The sequence below is a fragment of the Chaetodon auriga genome, chromosome 24 (genome assembly GCF_051107435.1).
Source record: "Chaetodon auriga isolate fChaAug3 chromosome 24, fChaAug3.hap1, whole genome shotgun sequence".
In the NCBI taxonomy this organism is placed as follows: Eukaryota; Metazoa; Chordata; class Actinopteri; order Chaetodontiformes; family Chaetodontidae; genus Chaetodon; species Chaetodon auriga.
In genome coordinates, this window is record NC_135097.1 from 1478984 (window position 1) to 1496519 (window position 17536).

At 41.5% G+C, this 17536-nt stretch overlaps 1 protein-coding gene across 1 annotated transcript; it reads left to right on the forward strand.

Moving 5' to 3' along the window:
• Positions 1-988: 988 nt before the first annotated feature.
• Positions 989-13089, forward strand: LOC143317420 (CD276 antigen homolog). Its single transcript, XM_076725572.1, has 7 exons — positions 989-1169; positions 10626-10967; positions 11170-11457; positions 11560-11612; positions 12340-12477; positions 12713-12817; positions 12943-13089. Exons 1-7 carry the CDS (start codon positions 989-991, stop codon positions 13087-13089), a joined length of 1254 nt encoding a protein of 417 aa, XP_076581687.1.
• Positions 13090-17536: the final 4447 nt, after the last annotated feature.

Genomic DNA, 17536 nt, shown 5'->3' on the forward strand with positions numbered 1-17536 from the left:
TACTGCTTTCTGTTTCTGCACACAGATGTGGATGAAGGAACACCAAGAGGAGGAGATCCAGAAAAGGAGTCTTTGATAGGAGAAGGAACAATGAAGAATCAGAACGGGACAGAGGACGGAAATAACACTCAATCTTTGAGTAAAGAGACGAGATATCAAGTGGAGGCTGAAACACAGCAAGAGAAGCTCAGCACAGAGGGTCTCACAGGGAGACAGGAGGACAGACAATCTGAACATGCAGGATCAGGGTCTCAGTGTGTGATGGAGAGTGGAAGACAGGGACATGAGGTCCAGGCAGGAGGACAGACAGTGAATGATTTGGACAAAAGAGATGAGAAGACAGAAGAGACAGAAGAAACAGAACCAGAGAAGAGAGAAGAGAAAACAGAGAAGGAGGAGGACGGGATGAAACCAGAAGAGGACATGAAGTCTTTAAATCCTCAAACAGAAGGTCATCCAATGGATGGAGGTGGACAACAGCAGGACAGAGAAGGAGGACAAGCAACACATGAAACTGACAAGGAAGAACATAAAGAGCAAACACAGGGTGCAGGTGTGGGACAAACAAGACAAAACGATCCACCAGTGGGAGGAGGGACAAAGAACGAGACTGAGACCAATTCAACTGAAGACACTGAAGGACAACAAGAGAAAAACAGGGACAAGGCAAACGGAGGGGAGGACACACAAGATGAAATAAAGTCTTCAAATCCTCACACAGAAGGTCTGATGGATGGAGGTGGACAACAGCAGACCAGAGAAGGAGAAGCAGCAACACATGACACTGAAGACAATCAGGAGCAAACAGGAGGAGGAGGGACAAAGAACGAGACTAAAATCAATTCAACTGAAGAAAAAAACGCATGTCCAGACGAGGGAGAAGGACAAAAGAAAAACAGGGACAAGGCAAACGGAGGGGAGGACACAACACTGGAAGAAAACACAACACATCAGTGTCCGAGAGCAAAAGATGATTCAGACGAGAACGATGACGACGAGAAAACAAATTCTGCAAATAGCACAAGAGCAGAAAAAGACGGTGGAGGAGAGGACGAGTGAAGAACCATGTCCACCAAAGACCAAAACAGAGATGGAGATGAAGATATTCAGCCTCCAGGAGAAGAAGGACACAGAGGTGATGGAGAAGAACTTCCCTGTCAAACAGAGGTGTAAACACCTGAAAGGCAGCTCATTAAGTCCCACGCACTTCATCAGATTCAGTCTTGTTATTGTGTTGACACTCCTAGCAGCAGAAAATTACATATTATGTGTTGATTTATTATTATTATTATTATTGTTGTTGTTGTTGTTGTTGTTGTTGTTATGTGTCCGGCTCTCAGATATGTTCTCATATTGGCTCAAAGTCCTTCTTTTTCTGAACAAAATGAGGTCCAACGTTTGACAGACAGTTGACTGACAGAACAGGGGCTCGAACCATGAACAGCTGTGGTTGAGCAGCACAAACCAGGCGGGAGAATCTCGAACCGTTCGGAGGGACAGGACGACTTCCGCAGTTTCAACAGCTGTTTAGAAATCACACACTGAAAGTCTGATCGGTGTGATGTGGACAGAAGTAGAAACATTACTGGAATTATTTGAGCTGAAGGACAAACACAGTGGAATTTGAGCTTCCCTCAAACCAAATACAGCCAAGTACTGGGACTTCAAAGATTACTGGAACATTATTATTGAAACTATTGACTTGTTTTCATGTCTTTATTCAAACCTTGAATATTACAGTATTTCATGGTCTGAGTACAGAGTAAGACCCATCTTACAGAGGTGAAAGAACTTGACTGCACTGACAAAATGAAATGGATTTTTTCTTCTTTTTTTCATTAAAATTTTCTTAATGGTTGTTTTTTAGTAATAGTATAATATACATATATGATATTTGTATTTTGCTGTAGTAGTACAGTGATTTTTCCCCTTTAATTCATTGGTGAAACCTGATCTGTACTGAATGAAATCTTTGAAATAAACCCAAACATCTCTCTGTCCTGCAGCCTTTTCTTCATATATGTAAAAAAGGAGCAGATTTTCCAGCAATCCTACAAATATCTATAGCAATTAACATTAAAGTTTGAGTGCTATATACTAGGTGCCATTAAGGGGGCACAAAAAAGCGAAATAAAAAAAAACATTTCTTTAATAATAAACTGGAGACGGCAGGGTTCTCAAAAAAGGATTTACTCATTACGTTTAGACCACATGTTTTTTTTTTTTTTAACATAATATTCATATCCATACAGTAACAAATACTAACCAGCCAACTTGTGATTCATTCCTCTGATAGACACATTTCACACATACACACATTCATGAACAATCAAAAGTGATGCACAGTTTTTCCATCAATCAGTGTCAACTTAAAACGACATTAGATTCTTATATGTGGTAGGATCAGGTGAATCCACAGCGAGATAACAGTGGCATCAAGTGGTGAAACCCTCAACTGCAACATAGATTCATACAACAGTATTTGGGCAGATGAAGGTGTAACTTTAGAACGGATGCACAATGATCGCCTGAACTGGCAAACTGCTATCTGTTAGTACTTGTTAATTAGAAAGTAAGCTAACCTGATACATTTGCTTCTAACAGTACATTGTTAGTGGCTAATGTCAAATTTATTCAAGGTACCAGTTTTGCTCGTCTATAACATTCAATGTTGCGTTGATGTTTATTGTTGTACTGTTTCAGGAGGAGTTTGAGAACTATCACAGAGAATGTGTAGCTGATGCAAAACAGTGAGTATAATTCATCCTCCTGAAGTTATCTCACCTTTCACAACGACGCTCCATGCCAACCGTTGCTTTACACCAAAGGGCTCGGTGTACGATTTAAGTTGTAAGGAGAATGAGGCGAAGGAAACCAGAGAACAAGAGCTGATTGGTTTGGGAAAACAGTGAGAGCATATCTGTAGGAAGCTCAACCCTGACACTGTGCAAAACATAAATAAAACAGAATGTGATGAGTTTCTAATCCTTTCGACTGAACTGAAAACAGTGCACAGGAACCAGTCCTGACAAGCTTTGCATTTCTTTGCACGTTGAGTCGGCGTGCTTGAGGCACTAAGAAGAGTAATGCTCAGCATCTCAAGAGTTTGGAGGGTTTCGTCTTCTTTGTAGTTTTCAAAAACCTAAAAGATAAGAACAAACGTGAGGGATGGATTAAACTTTGTCTTCATCTGTTCTAAACTGTACGTGTTAGCATGTCTGGCTAACCAGCTTCTACCCACAGTAGTAACTAAGGGATGCATCCAAAGGCAGTGGCCATGTTATTGGGTTTTTACATTTCTTTGTGGGGTTACATGTATAATTAGAAAGGATCATGTCAGCATCTGTCTCTTTGCTCTGAAAACACCTTCATTCTGATCACAGTCCATAGTCTCTCCCAACAATCTGAAAAGCATTACCTCACTCACCAAAATGAACCAAATTCCACTGTGGAGGTAGGAGGACAGATATAACTTTGGTAACAACCAGCTGACAAGGAAATAGGCCATTTAACACATGAAACATGAAGCATCACTACGGGCCACATGCTTCTGTGTTAAATCTTTCATGTATTTTGTTTACACAAACTGCAAATACACTGAATAAATAGCAAATGTTCATGACCATCGCTGAGATGAAAGATGAGTCACGTTGCTGGGGTCAAAATACCCATAACTCAGACGTGAAATCTACCTGTGGACCTTCTCAACCACATGTGGGACTTACCAGATAAAATGCCCTGTTGAAGCTTCTATAGAGCATCAGTTAACTGTGGGTACATTTTTAGAAAATATGTGAAATGTAGAAAATTCCAATAATATACGAACCATGTTGGAGCGCGTGTGGAGTCTCACATAAATGTTATATTGTAGTAAACAGGCTCATTGTCATCTGAAGAGGAGAAACAAGAGAGCAAGACATTAACAGACAGACGGATGAACTTCAACGAGCACCTGAGACATACTCATACTGACCGACCGAAGGGTCAACAGACGCTCTTACTTTGTTCACTCTGGAGGTTTCTGCTGTGGTTTGTCTCGAGGTGGAGGCTCACATTAACGCCACCGTCAGCTGAATCTGAAACAAAACACCAGGCACGCATGACACTGAGAGGAGGTAAAAATAATTCAGCCATCAGTCCTGCTGTGCGGCACGTCTCAAGCTTTTCTGGTAACGACAACTCAACATAGACGACAGTGACGTGAACAAACTCGGTCTGTTTCTCTCAGTGGTGAGCCCAAATCAAGATAACGAAAGCATCACGTTGTCTCTCTAAATTAAGATCATACATATTATTAGATGACAGAAGTTAACCATTAAAGTGTCGTGTTCCTCACAAGATGTTAAAGAAGAAAGTCAAGCAAACCATTACAAAAGCATTTGACGCGTGTACCTTTGTGTTTCCTCATATGAAGAAATCCAACCACCAGCAGGACCAGAGCCACCATTAAAATGGTGAAAGCAACCCACAGGATGGAGGCAGGAAGTGAGTGATGGTCGAGAAGATGGTTTTCTTCAAAGTCTTCACGAGGCGACAGAAGGGTAAATGAAATGTGATTTGTTGTGTTAAGCGCAAAAACTGTATGTACAGATTTTAAAGGTTAAATTGGCTTTTTATCCGCATCCGAAAAAATACACGCAAACATTGACGGTTGTAGATGTGAAGTGAATTCTATTAGTGCAACACTGTAAACCATATTTCACACACAACAGAAAGAACCAGGAAAGTCATGACCGTCAGTTGGTTGATATTTTACTTTTTTACGTCTCACCTCTGACAGACAGCCAGCTTCCAGGTGATCTTCCCACATCAGGGATGCTGCAATTATAGAGGCCTTCATCAGACTTGGAAACATTATTTATGGTCATCTCGCTTAAGTCACTGCTCTGGATTAACAGGCCACCTTTGTAGAAATAAACTGGAAGGGTGGTGGAAGTTGTCTTGTTCCTGCAGCACAGAATAATGTTGTTTCTCTCCATCACCGGAAGAGCAGGAATCTCCAAGATCACAGAACCAGCTGAGAAACAAATGTTCAACATGATGTCTTATGTACAGCCATGGAGTTAATCAGAAACGACCGATGTTGATGCATGAATGTTTACGCTGTATGCAAGAATATATTCATGAGTTTGGCGGAAACATGCACAGAATGAATGAATGAATATTTACAAATTTGTTTGTTCAGTTTGTTTTCTTTTTATACACTTTAGGACAGAAAAATGTGGAAGAAGAGCTTCAGAAAACTTCAAAGTAGATGGCGGCTTAGTGGTCAGCTGTGTCTTCAGTGCAGTAAACATACTGGTGACGGAGATGTTGACAGTGTTGCTCCTCTGTCCTCTTCCAGTCTCACACCAGTATTCTCCACTGTCTGTTTCATAGGCCTCTTGAATGGTGAAAGTCAGCGCTGACGTCCTCTTGACATCATACTTCTGAATTAAGATCTGCTTATTCGTGGTTATTCCTCTCAGCTGAGTTGAGCCATCACGAGTGTGACAGTGAAAAGACACAGTGTCGTATTCAAAGAACTGCAGTCTGTCTGTAGTGACGCGAAAAGCTGCACCTGAAGACGAGAAAGAGACGGAGAGGACATAAAACGTATATATTTTACGTTGATAAAAGACCCTATATCATTACTCATATTAACTACATAGACGTAGGCATAGTCATTGTCAAAAAAACAAAAGTGTATCTTCAGGGTTCAGTATTTGCTACCCACCATCTCTCTGAGTGTAGCTCTTCTGCACATGTGCACCCAGCAGAATAATGACAAACATCACTGGACAGGAAATAAGACTGAACATCAAAGACACATTCATATACAGGAATATGTGTAAAACACGAGAGATGGAGAAAACTGAGTCAGTACTCACACAGTCTGATGCAGAGAGCTGGAATCTCCATGTCGTCTTGCTGACTGCTTCAACATCAGACTGAAGAGCGTTGAGGTGAGAACTTCCTCTTCCTGTGTAGTTTATGTCTGATGGCGTTGGGCAGTTGTTGCCGGACTCAGTGTGGTTTCAGTGTAAGGCTACAGCTGAATGCTTGACATGTGGCTTTTCAATGTAATCAGGTGACCTTTGGGCAATGTTGGCCTGATTATATATGCGAAATGTATGTCGACGACATTGCACCCACATGTGACTGATGTAGATTGCGGGTATAAGCCTGCTAATGGTCGTCTATTTCAAACAGCCAATGGCAGGCTCCTCCTCGTCCTTTACAAAATCCCTGTTGCTATGGGAACAACAACAACCTCTAGTGACCTACTTGCCAATCTTTGCTGAAAGTTACCCAAACCTGGTCACGAATGGTACGAGAATAAAAAAGCTAGCCAATGTTACCATTTTTTGCAAGGATTTAGCCTTTTTAATGCCTGGACTCATCTGCCTGCAGCAAATATCCCACCAAAACAAGTTCCCTCAGCATTGCAGGAGTGTTTTTTACCCTGATAGCAGAAAGTCTCCGATGCTGACACAGTGGCATGACTGCGCTATTATCGAAATGCTGCAGTGTTGTTCACATACTAAAGGGATGATACTCGTTTTTGGGAATTCATGTCTGGCTTCTTGTCCTCCTGTGGCAAAAGATCCACCAACATTACCTTAAACACAGGGGTGCCACAAGGTTGTGTCCTATCACCCATTCTTTTCACCATCCATTCAAATAAGATAAGATGTTGCAGGTAAGTCCTGCAACATGGATAACATGAGACTTTTCAAATACACGGATGACATGGCCTTGGTGGCTCTAACAGCCAAACAGCATATCACCAACACTCATCACTCTCATTGAGGACAGCTTCTTAGAGCTCAACATCTCTAAGACCAAGGAGCTGTGTGCTGCTGCTGCTGCTGCTGCTGCTGCTGCAGGAGAGTGACACCTGCTGACTCCGCCCACCCACTTCTGCAGCTGCTGAATCAAAGGGCAGGAGGTGGAGCAGGTGGAGGCGTTCAGGTACCTGGGCGTTGAGGTGGACAGAACACTGTCCTTCTATGTCCACACCAAACACACCTACAAAAAGGCACAACAGCGTCTCTTTTTGCTGAGGAAACTGAGGAGTTTTAACGTGAGCAAAGACATTTTAACAGTTGTTTACAGATCACTCATCGAGTCAGTCCTCACTTACCACATCTCATCCCGGTGCACCTTTCTGTCTGTTAAAGACAAATCCACACTGTCACGTGTCATCAAACACGCAAGTAAGATAACAGGCACCACGCAGTCCTCCCTCTCAGACCTCCACACACAGGCCGTCTACATCATACATGACCCTTCACATCCACTCCACAACTCATTCCAACACCTTCCTTCAGGCCGTCGCTACAGGGTCCCTCTAGCAAGGACAAACTTAGGGAGAAAATCATTCATCCCTTCCGCCATCAACATCATCAACAACGCGCTATAAAATCCTTTTTTAACTCTGTATTCTATGTACTGCACTGCATTTATTTATTGTGTTGCTGTTTGTTATGTTGAACTGTGTTTTCACTTGTGTTATTTTATGCACACGTGTGAGCACGTCAGTGACGAATTTCCACTACTTTTGTGGGGGACAATAAAGTTTTTCTGTATCTGCATCTCTTCTGTATCTGTATTCTGTCGGATGTTTCTCTGCATTCTGCATTGATGAGCATTTGTCTTTACTCAGTTGCCACAACAAAGAGGTGTTTGCCATGACTCACTGCCGGATCTGATTGCAGCGGATTCATTTACAACTGCTTACCCAGAGTTCAAAGTTCAGATGTTCATACATGGAGATGCTTAAAGTGAAACTCAGCTCAGCTATCGATAGCGTACACAGATAACAGCAGTGTGTCTGTGTTTTAACTAAACTGTAACTTAATGCAGTCAAGTCTGGCTGAATTTGTATTTTCTTGATGTTTTTAAACAGTTTTTTGTATTCATGAAAATTGAATTTTAGAGACGAGACAAAGAAATTTGTCTTGTCTTGTTGCAGCAACACTGACTCATCAATATCTTGAGCAGCTGATAAAAGTTCCGGTGACAAGCTTGCAATGATTAACACACCTCTGGCCCTCAGGTGAGACGATCGGGACAAGCAACGTTCAATGGGTACGTGGTCTTTCTCTAACACTTCAGATAAATTACAAACTTATGCTTTACGTCAGCGGATGAACTGCAAACTGTACTTCAGTCAGTTATACTTGAATTGTTCGAATTTCAACAGCCTTCAAATGTTTTTTGAATGTTTTAACCGGACACCTGTTAGTTTTAGCGCCACGCTGGTTTCTGTTACAGGGACACGTTATTATCATGACAGCCCGTCCTCGCCGCTCAAACAGCTGTTTAGATGGTGTGTTGGTTATTACGACCCATTTACATTTATTGTTAGGAGGCCTCTTGTGGACATGCTAATAAGGACGTGTGAAAAGGACGGACCCTAACCCGAAATGACCCCCTAAACCTAACCGGGTAGTTCTGGTGCCTAAATCTATCCAAACTGCAACTGTTTCACAACATTAACCACATGATGATGAAGGAACAGCACGAGGAAGGTTCTGGTGCTGGTGCTGTCCAGCAGTCACATGACTTTTTGGGAACCATTCATAATCCACATACTCAGTCGTTCAGGTTTGAGGACACAGCTGGTGAGAACCCCTTTACTTCCCCTCCATATCACAGCAGCCCTCAGATCAATACATTGCCTTCCTGTGAATCAAAGAATAGACTTCAAAATCTTACTGTTGGTCTAAAAAGCATTAAATGGTCTAGGACCGAAATATATTGTAGATTTATTAACTCCATATGAAGTATCCAGACCTCTCAGGTCATCAGGGACAGGTCTACTGTGTGTTCCCAGAATGAGAACCAAACAAAGTGAAGCAGCTTTCAGTTATTATGCTCCTCACCTGTGGAACACTCTCCCTGCACACCTGAGGTCTGCACCAACCGTCAGCTCATTTAAATCAGGGTTGAAAACATTATTATTTGCTGCAGCTTTTACTTAAAGTAATCATTTTAAATGCTAGATTATTGTCTTTTACTGGCTTCTGTTTTTAATGTTCCTTTAATTGTATTCTATTTTTATTTTTCTATTCTCTTCTAATCTCTTTCTTTCTTTCTTTCTTTCTTTCTTTCTTTCTTTCTTTGAAATGTATGATTTTAATGTATTTTTATGCTTCTGTAAAGCACTTTGAATTGCCTGGTGTATGAATTGTGCTATACAAATAAATTTGCCATGCCTTGCCTTCATTCTTACTTCTGTTGTGACAAAGTCTTGTCTTTTCAAGCTGCCATGTTCATCCACACAGATATTTCAGCCATGCCAGAAGCCTTTCCACATTACAAAGTCCAGTCCCAGTCTAACAATGGATGTAAATATGGTTCATAAAAACCTTTTGTTGCCTCTTCTGTTCATCTCTTGGGGCCTCCAGCATGTGTTGCTGAGTTGATAGAGCTAGTCAAAAGCCTGTTTCCCTGTAAGTTAACACTGTTATCACTGGTTTGCGTTCATTTTCAGAACTCCATGATGTTTTTCCACAAAGACGGAAAGCTCCCTAAATCTCATCTCAGATCCTTTGGCATTTTGGTTTTCCACCTTCTCCTAACACATCTCAGTAGAGGTAACATATACACAAACACAACCTCAACAGATTACTGTTGGGACGACCTCCAGAGAAATTACATCTCCTGTCTACTGTCAATAAAGGCTAAAATACTAACAGGAAATGATGTTTTAGTTAAAGTACAAGTACAAAAGCACTTCACTGTTGTAGAAACATGATTGTTTCAGTACTGCAACACTTTTAAGATAGCAGAGAATAATCTGCTTTATTAATGTTGTGTCTTATTGGTGGACATGAAGCCTTACAGAGTTGAGAAAATGACGTCCTTTGTCTTTCCAGTAGCTTTATGATACTGAATTTTTCAGTTCTAATTAGTTTTGATTTTCATTTCATTTAAAATTTTTGTTTTCAGCTAGTTTCCACGGTGAGTTCGCTCCCATCAATTTAGCACCAATTGTTTAAAAATGGTTAGTTTTAGTTACTTTTCATTGTTACTCCGGTATTTGTCAGGAGCAAGATTTAAGAAGTTCAGAATAGGTATGACAGTACAAACACAACACTTGTGAAGGACGTAAACAGTTGTAAACGTCCCGGTCTCAATGGAAAATAAACAGTTGCACCAATGCCTCCTCATGCTTGTTGTGTTGACAAAATTTTAAAAACACTGCCTTTATTTTATTTTTATTTTAGCTAGTTTTGTGATTACATAATATTGTTTCAGTCAGGTTTCATTTATGTTTCAGTCAGAGGCCCAGTGTGTAGGATTTAGTGGCATCTAGTGGTGAGGTTGCAGATTGCAATCGGCTGAACATCCCAACCTCCAAGAAAAACATGGAAGTGCAATATGGTGGACTCTGCGGAAGAGGACCTGCTCCCTCTGTAGGTTTAAAGAGCTCATTGTAAGCCAATGAAAACTCTTCTTAATGTCAGATGATTATACACTAATGAAAACATACTCATGAGTTTTATATTCTGACATTAGAGCCCCTAAATCTGCCACACTGGACCTGTAAGTAATTTTTTTTTTTTTTTTTTTTTTTTTACACAGATTTAATTCATACATGAGGTTTAGTCAACTAAAATAACCTTGCTTTCCAGGTAAGTGTCATCTGATTGGCTCATCTCAGCCAATAGTGGCCATGCTTGGTGATGATGTAATTTTGCCGTGCCACATGGAACCTGTGGAGGACGCTTCTTACTTGATGCTGGAGTGGACGAGGCCTGACCTGGACCGCAGATTTGTCTGTGTGTGGCGTTCAGGTGAAGAACTTGTTGCTAAGAAACATGAACATTTCAAGGGAAGAACGTCACTGTTCCAGGATGAGCTGAAGCTGGGAAACATTTCGCTGAAACTCTCCAAAGTGAAACTCGCTGATCAGGGAACGTACAGATGTTTTATTCCAGTACTGGGAAAGCAAACTTTTGTTCAGCTAGTTGTTGGTAAGTGCATTTATAATGTTCATGGTGCATGTTTCAGTCAGTCTTAATGCTTAATCTCAGTAGGATTAATGTATCTAAAATGCTAAAGGCCAAGGCAAGCTTGCTAATACGGCACCTTTCCTTCTTTAATTAAATTACTGTGCTCTGTTTGAGTTCTCACTTCCACTAACAGCACACTAACTTTCCTTTTGCTCAGGATCAGATGCTCTTTCCTCACCGGTCCTAACTTTAGCAGGGATCGACAGATCCTCCCGTGGAGTGATTTTAAGCTGTGAGTCTGAAGGCTGGTATCCACAGCCTGAGGTGTCCTGGCTGGACGCTGAGGGAAACCTCCTCCCTGCTGGACCTACAGAGACAGTCAGAGGTCCTGATGGCCTCTATGCTGTCAGCAGCAGAGTGAGTGTGGAGAAGAGACACAACAACACCTTCACCTGTAGAGTCCAGCAGAAGAACATCAACCGGATGACAGAGACAGAGATCTATATTCTGGGTAAAAATCATCTGTTTTATGGTCTATTTCAGATTTTATTTTCAAATAGATGAGCTCAACTTATGTACAGCTGCCATGTTATTCTGTGTTTGGTCTTTTCAGATGATTTCTTTGAGGTCCAGTCCTGCTCCTCTGCTGTTACAGTTGGTTTGGCGGTTGGTTTGGCTGCTTGCATCCTGCTTATTCTCTTACTTGTCTTTTCTCTGTGGAGAAAAAGCAGAATCGGTGAGTCTGCAGTCTTTCAAGTTATTCTCACAGGTTTAATGGGAAAGAATGACATGATTTATGTAACTTAAATTTCACTTTATCAAACGTTGTTTTACAGGTTATGGTGCTGATAGGAAATGTGGTTTGTCTACTTTTATGTCAAGTAAGTCAAACCGTCATTTTCAGCCTGGTTTTACCTGAAATGTATCATATACTGTGATACTTCCCCACAATGCAAGTAACTGTCTTTTACACTTTATTTTACACAGACAGAAGCAACAGGAATCAAGCTGAAGAGAGAGAGAAGAACCGCTCAAAAACAAAAAAAACAAAAGATCAATTTCCCAGTAAAGACGAAGGAGAGGGAGAGTCGCTCAGGACTGAAGAAACAGAACAAATGAAGGTTTTGAAGCTTGACGTATGTTTAATGTCTGAGCAGACAGCACAACGTCTATTTTTCTGTCACAGGCATCAACTTGTGGAGTTAAAGGTCCAGTGTGAAGGATTTAGTGGCATCTAGAGGTGACATTGAATACATTTGATAAAGACATATAACACCCATAATGATAACCAGATACAGAGCGAGGAGGGGCTCTCAGACCTCTGTGAAAGAGGAAGTCAGCGCTCAGTTTGACACTCAGGACAACAGTGACCTCCCGTATCTGTCTTTCACAGGATGCAAAAAAATGTGGAACTCCCATGAATTCCCAGACAGATGACATCAGCTCAGCCAGTCAGAGCTCCACTGCAGCACCTGTGATTGAGGTCGACCGAGGGGGAAAATTTATCCGTCTCAGAAACATGTCCAGCGAGGTACTGCTGTCTGAGCGTTGACGAACACTGAGGGCTCTGCAAAGGGAGAACAACACGTACAAAAACACTTTAACTAAGTGCATACAGGGATCCTCCAAATGGGCCATTCAAGCCAAACTAATGACCTGTTACGTAGCTCCTCTTGTTGTAGAGTCCTCTTGTTTTTATGACATCCATTCACACAGCTGGTTTCAGATTTTTTCTTCCTCTCATCTTCCCAATTTCCCTCCTGCAGGAGCAACAACTGGGAAGCTGGAAGTTAAAAATACAGATCAACAGAGAATCCTTCACGTACACGTTCGAGGAATCCTTCAAACTCAGCCATCAAAAGAGTGTCACTGTGAGTCTTTCTGCATTTCTCTGTTCATGTTCATGTCTTTTGACTTTTCTTTTTCATTTCCATCAGAAATCAAAGACATTGATAATATTCCTGCCTGTAAGTCTGTGACCTTTGCACTTTTACAGTTGTGGACTGGAGGTCATGGTCACTCTCGTCATCCCACGCACCTGGTGTGGAAGGAACTGAAGTCCTGGAGCCCTGGAGACAAACTTCACGTCGTCCTCAGCAGCAACACTGGAGAGACCAAATCAACTCAGTTCAAACTCCTCTGAAGATGAGTTTTAGCCCAGATGTACCCCAGCGAGCTGCATAGTGTCCTCAGGTTCTGTTCCACCCACTCACTGTAACATGTCAGCAACACTGAGATCATGATCACATTTCAGACGTCCCTTGCAGAAAGGACATTGATGTGAGGGGTCTAACACAGAGATTACCCTTTGTGGGGTCTGAATCACCTTAAACATATTAGCATGTAACTATGTGGAATAAATTCTGTACATTTCTTTGTCTGTGAACGGCTCTTTAGCAAACAAAGGGAAATATTTTCTGCTGTTCTTGTTGGCACTTGTGTTTTCTTTCACTGGCAATGTTTGACCTTTGGGGGCAGCGTTGAGCTGAATGTTAGCACGCTTCAAAATGTATGTCACAGTTTCTGTGTGTCTAGATCTGCCACGCTGACGTTAGTCGTTGACCACAGATTCTGTTTTAAAGCAGCTGCAGCTCTGTTCTCATTGGCAGCATCCTCAGAGGTGAACAGACAGAGCACAAAGAAAAAGGTGGTTTAACACACTTTAAAAATCTGCTGCCTTTTAAAATGAGACTGACGCTGATGAGTCAGTCGAAGCTCACAGGTGAAGGCTGATGGTCGTTTGAAATGCAGCAATCAGTCTATGCTTTTAACAGCTAATCTGCTAAACTGCAATGAACGAAATAATAAACATTACGTCAACAAAAATAACCTTATGCTAAAAATATCTGTCAAGTACTAAATGTGAAATATTCAGGGACACGACATTGAAAAGGTCGTTATTTAGTGTGCTCTGTCAGGTGGGATTATAAAGGCTATTTTTAGTCAATGACATACCGCTGTATGAAATTTACAGTCACACTAAAACTTGTTATTGAACCTTCAAACACACCAACAAAGCCAAACTGGCACTGATGGCAGGGTCAAGGTGGCTTCGTAGAAAGGTATCATTGCCATGCAAAGCTGCTATTGGTTGAGCTGTCTGCTAATTCATTATTCCAAGATCGAAAAAAGTATCCAATTATTGTATTTCCTCCTTTGATATATTGCATATGTTATGCATGCTGCAGTGCCACAACAGTTTGGGGACCACAACACAGCCATAGATGCAATATTTTTGGAACATTTTGGGCTTATCCTGCATGACCAAAAAAAAAAACCAAAAACATAGTTTTCACAGTTCTGCTCTGCAGTGGCGACTTCCTCGGCATGGCCTACATATAGACTGTTCACATGTTGCATGTTAGTGTTAAGTTTTAGCTGAGTTTGCAGGACCAAAGTACCAGGCTCAGAGAAATGAGGAAGAAGGCGAGAAAAATATTTTAAACAGTTAAATGAAGAAGAAACAATGACTGAGTTCAGGTGAGGCAGAGTCTCTTGTACTGAGCTGGAGGGTCAGCAGATCCAAACTCTTTGTGAGAGCAGATCAACAGGGCATGGATGAAACAGGTGTGGGCCAAGCACCTGAGCACCACAGGGAAAACAACCAATTAGGAATACAAAAAGGCAGGCAAGACAAAAAGTACTGACAGAGTACAAGCTTCAGGTCTGGTTGTTACCAAGCAGCAAGGCAATACTAATACTGATTGGAATCTGGGTGCTAATGTGCTGAGCAAACAGGTGAGTCCTGATTGATAATAGAGCACAGGTGTGCTCAGGAGGCTGGTCCCAACCTGCTGGACACACCCTGCAGCAACATAGACACTTGAGTGAGACTCAGTCTCACATAGTCATGATATTTTATCCATTGGTTTAGTGAACAGAAACACACATTTTACTTTGTATCCTTTCAGAATAATGTATTTTAATTGGAAGTATCCCTTGAGGCCTGCACTGCTTCCACCGTCACTCTCATTCTCTGATAAAGTTAGCAGCAATAAGCAGCGTCGGCGGTTAAACTTTCAAAATAAAGCGCCCTGAGAAACATTCCAGGTGATGGTCACACTGGAGTTAGGTTTAGGTCCGAAAACTGCGTGGGTAGGTTCAGGAAAAGATTGTGGTTTCGGTTAAAATAGAGCAATCAACACTGACTTGTGGCTTCACGAAGGTATTGAAGCCTGCTTTGCTGTTTGGCCCATCTATCCACCCTGGCCTCCTCCCAACACAAACTGCTTTGATCTTTACACTGTTTGTCCTAAAGTCATGCTGAATGTCACAAAAAATGATTGAGGTTGTATTTTAAACCATTTCTTCTTAAAATGATGTTTTTAATACTCATTTATTCGACGTACCTGCTTAAAGACTGAAAGACTGTGGACGGAAAACAGAAATTTGCTGAAACCCAGTACATTACATCTCTCCCTGTTTCATAAAAGATTCAGATTTGAGTGATTTTCAGGAGATTTCTGTCTTTGAGAATTCTGCTTCAGTCCCATAACAGTGGGGGTGAACAGAATTTGGTCTGATGGTCACAGTGTTAAAACACATTTGACTTTTGAAACCTTAAACAGCAACATCTCCTTCTCTCTGCACAAGCATAGAGAATCTATTTTGAGACACGCTAGAGGCCAACGCAGAGATCTGAGAACCGGTTTGATGGTCCTAATCATGTACAGCATCAACGCCAATTCCAGGGACTGGTGTCATACTTTTGTCCCCGCTGCAACTACTGCTGGTGGTTTTCTTGTCGAGGTCGGAGAACATCTGTTGGAGTTGACGCCGAGCGGCACAGTGAGGGTCAGCAGACGTGTCTCGTGAAGTTTTTATCCCCCCTCTCACGGGTGTGTCATGAACTCATACTGCTCCTGTCTCCTACCGCCGGCCGTCATGAGTCACGCCTCTTTGAATCTTCCTGTTGGTGAAGTGAGATGCTGACACACCTCACTGATTTATCCAGGTCAGCTGATAGCAACAAGGAGCCACAGATGAGCTGCAGTGCAGACTTTGATTGTAGACCTTTTGAAGAAAAGACATAGTTAGTGTAAGATAAGGTGAGCTAAACCTTTATTGACACCCCAGAGGAGAAATCCAAGTGTGATAGCATCACAATGACAGAATAAGTCCTCAGTACATAAGTACTCAGTGTGCAACATCACAGGCAAAAGCAGTACACATACAATACCTAAAAGTAATGCTGTACTTAAAGTAATAGTGCAATACTGTCTTAGGCAAAGCCACATAGTGTTGAGATTAGGAGCAGCAGTATATCGAGCAGAGTAATATGGCACCATCAGCTCTGACAGCACACAGCAGAGTATCATATAACGATGGTGTTCATTGTGTTGTGGTCACTTTAAGGATTTGGTTGTTGTCACAATCAGATGGGAGTCCTTGGAAAATATTCTCTCTTCCCCAACCTTGACGAGTTACATAAAACAATGTACTAATAATAAAAAAGAAATACATATATGCAAAATAATGAATAATTACAAAATGAAGAAATAACCTTTGGTACGTTCTGGACTTCCCTGACAGTGTCTGTCGTTATGATTGTTGTTGTAGATGTAAAAGCATTGGAAGCAGCAAAGAATTTGAGAAGCATTAATTCTTTTTTCTTCAATGTAATCTCTTTTTCCTACTTATTTCCCTCGCTATACGTTCATTTAGTTCTCTTTCTTTAATCCATCTGACCAACACGACACACTACAGTGAACAGAACCCTGTTCTGTTCTTCCCCCTGACATTCGGTTAACTGGCCTGTGTGGACTGTTCTGACTGCTCTGACTCTTCTCGTCTTCCTTACGTTGTCTTGTCTGTGTTTTGTCTTTGTGTCTTAAATTAAAAAATATATATAAAAATAATAATAATAATCACAAAGCCTCACTCATTGCATAATCACTGCATACATGACCTTATTCAACCTCAGTGCTGTCAGGGCACTCTGACCTGGAGGAGAAAACAAGGGTATGGGAACATTTCCAAGTATTTCTTGTGCTTTTACATTCCACTAAAAGTTGGCACATGGAATGATCATTTTATAGGCGTACACTATAATCAGAAGAGTTATTAATTACAGCAGCCACTTTACATGCACGCCCTCAGTCATTGTTAACGTTGTTGTTGCCATTGTTGTGTTGGTGTGACCCAGATGTCAGATTCTCTGGATGTTTGAACAGTCAGTGCAGCACGGCACCGAAAGGCAGCTTCACCAAGTTTGACTGGAGTGATGCATAATGTCCGATTACACAACGAGAAATAATGTGTGAGCTGTCCTCACAATCATCATACAAACTACTGTTACCATGAGCCTTAGTGCAGGTTAACGTACAAAGGTTTCAGATCAGTAAAGCTTCAGTTCACCGTTGAGATTCATCAGCCTCCCGACAAAACAAATCACAGTTAGCTGACAGCAGTTCGCCTCTGAGAAGAAAGACTGTGTTCAGTCAAAAATCAGAGAACAGCTCTCCTTTACATTAACTTTCCATTCACCCTAAATACAGACAAAACTGCAGTTATTGTACTTGACTCTTAACACCTTAGAAACTCAACAGCAACTATTGATGGCGTTGCACTGACCTCCAGCACCACTGTAA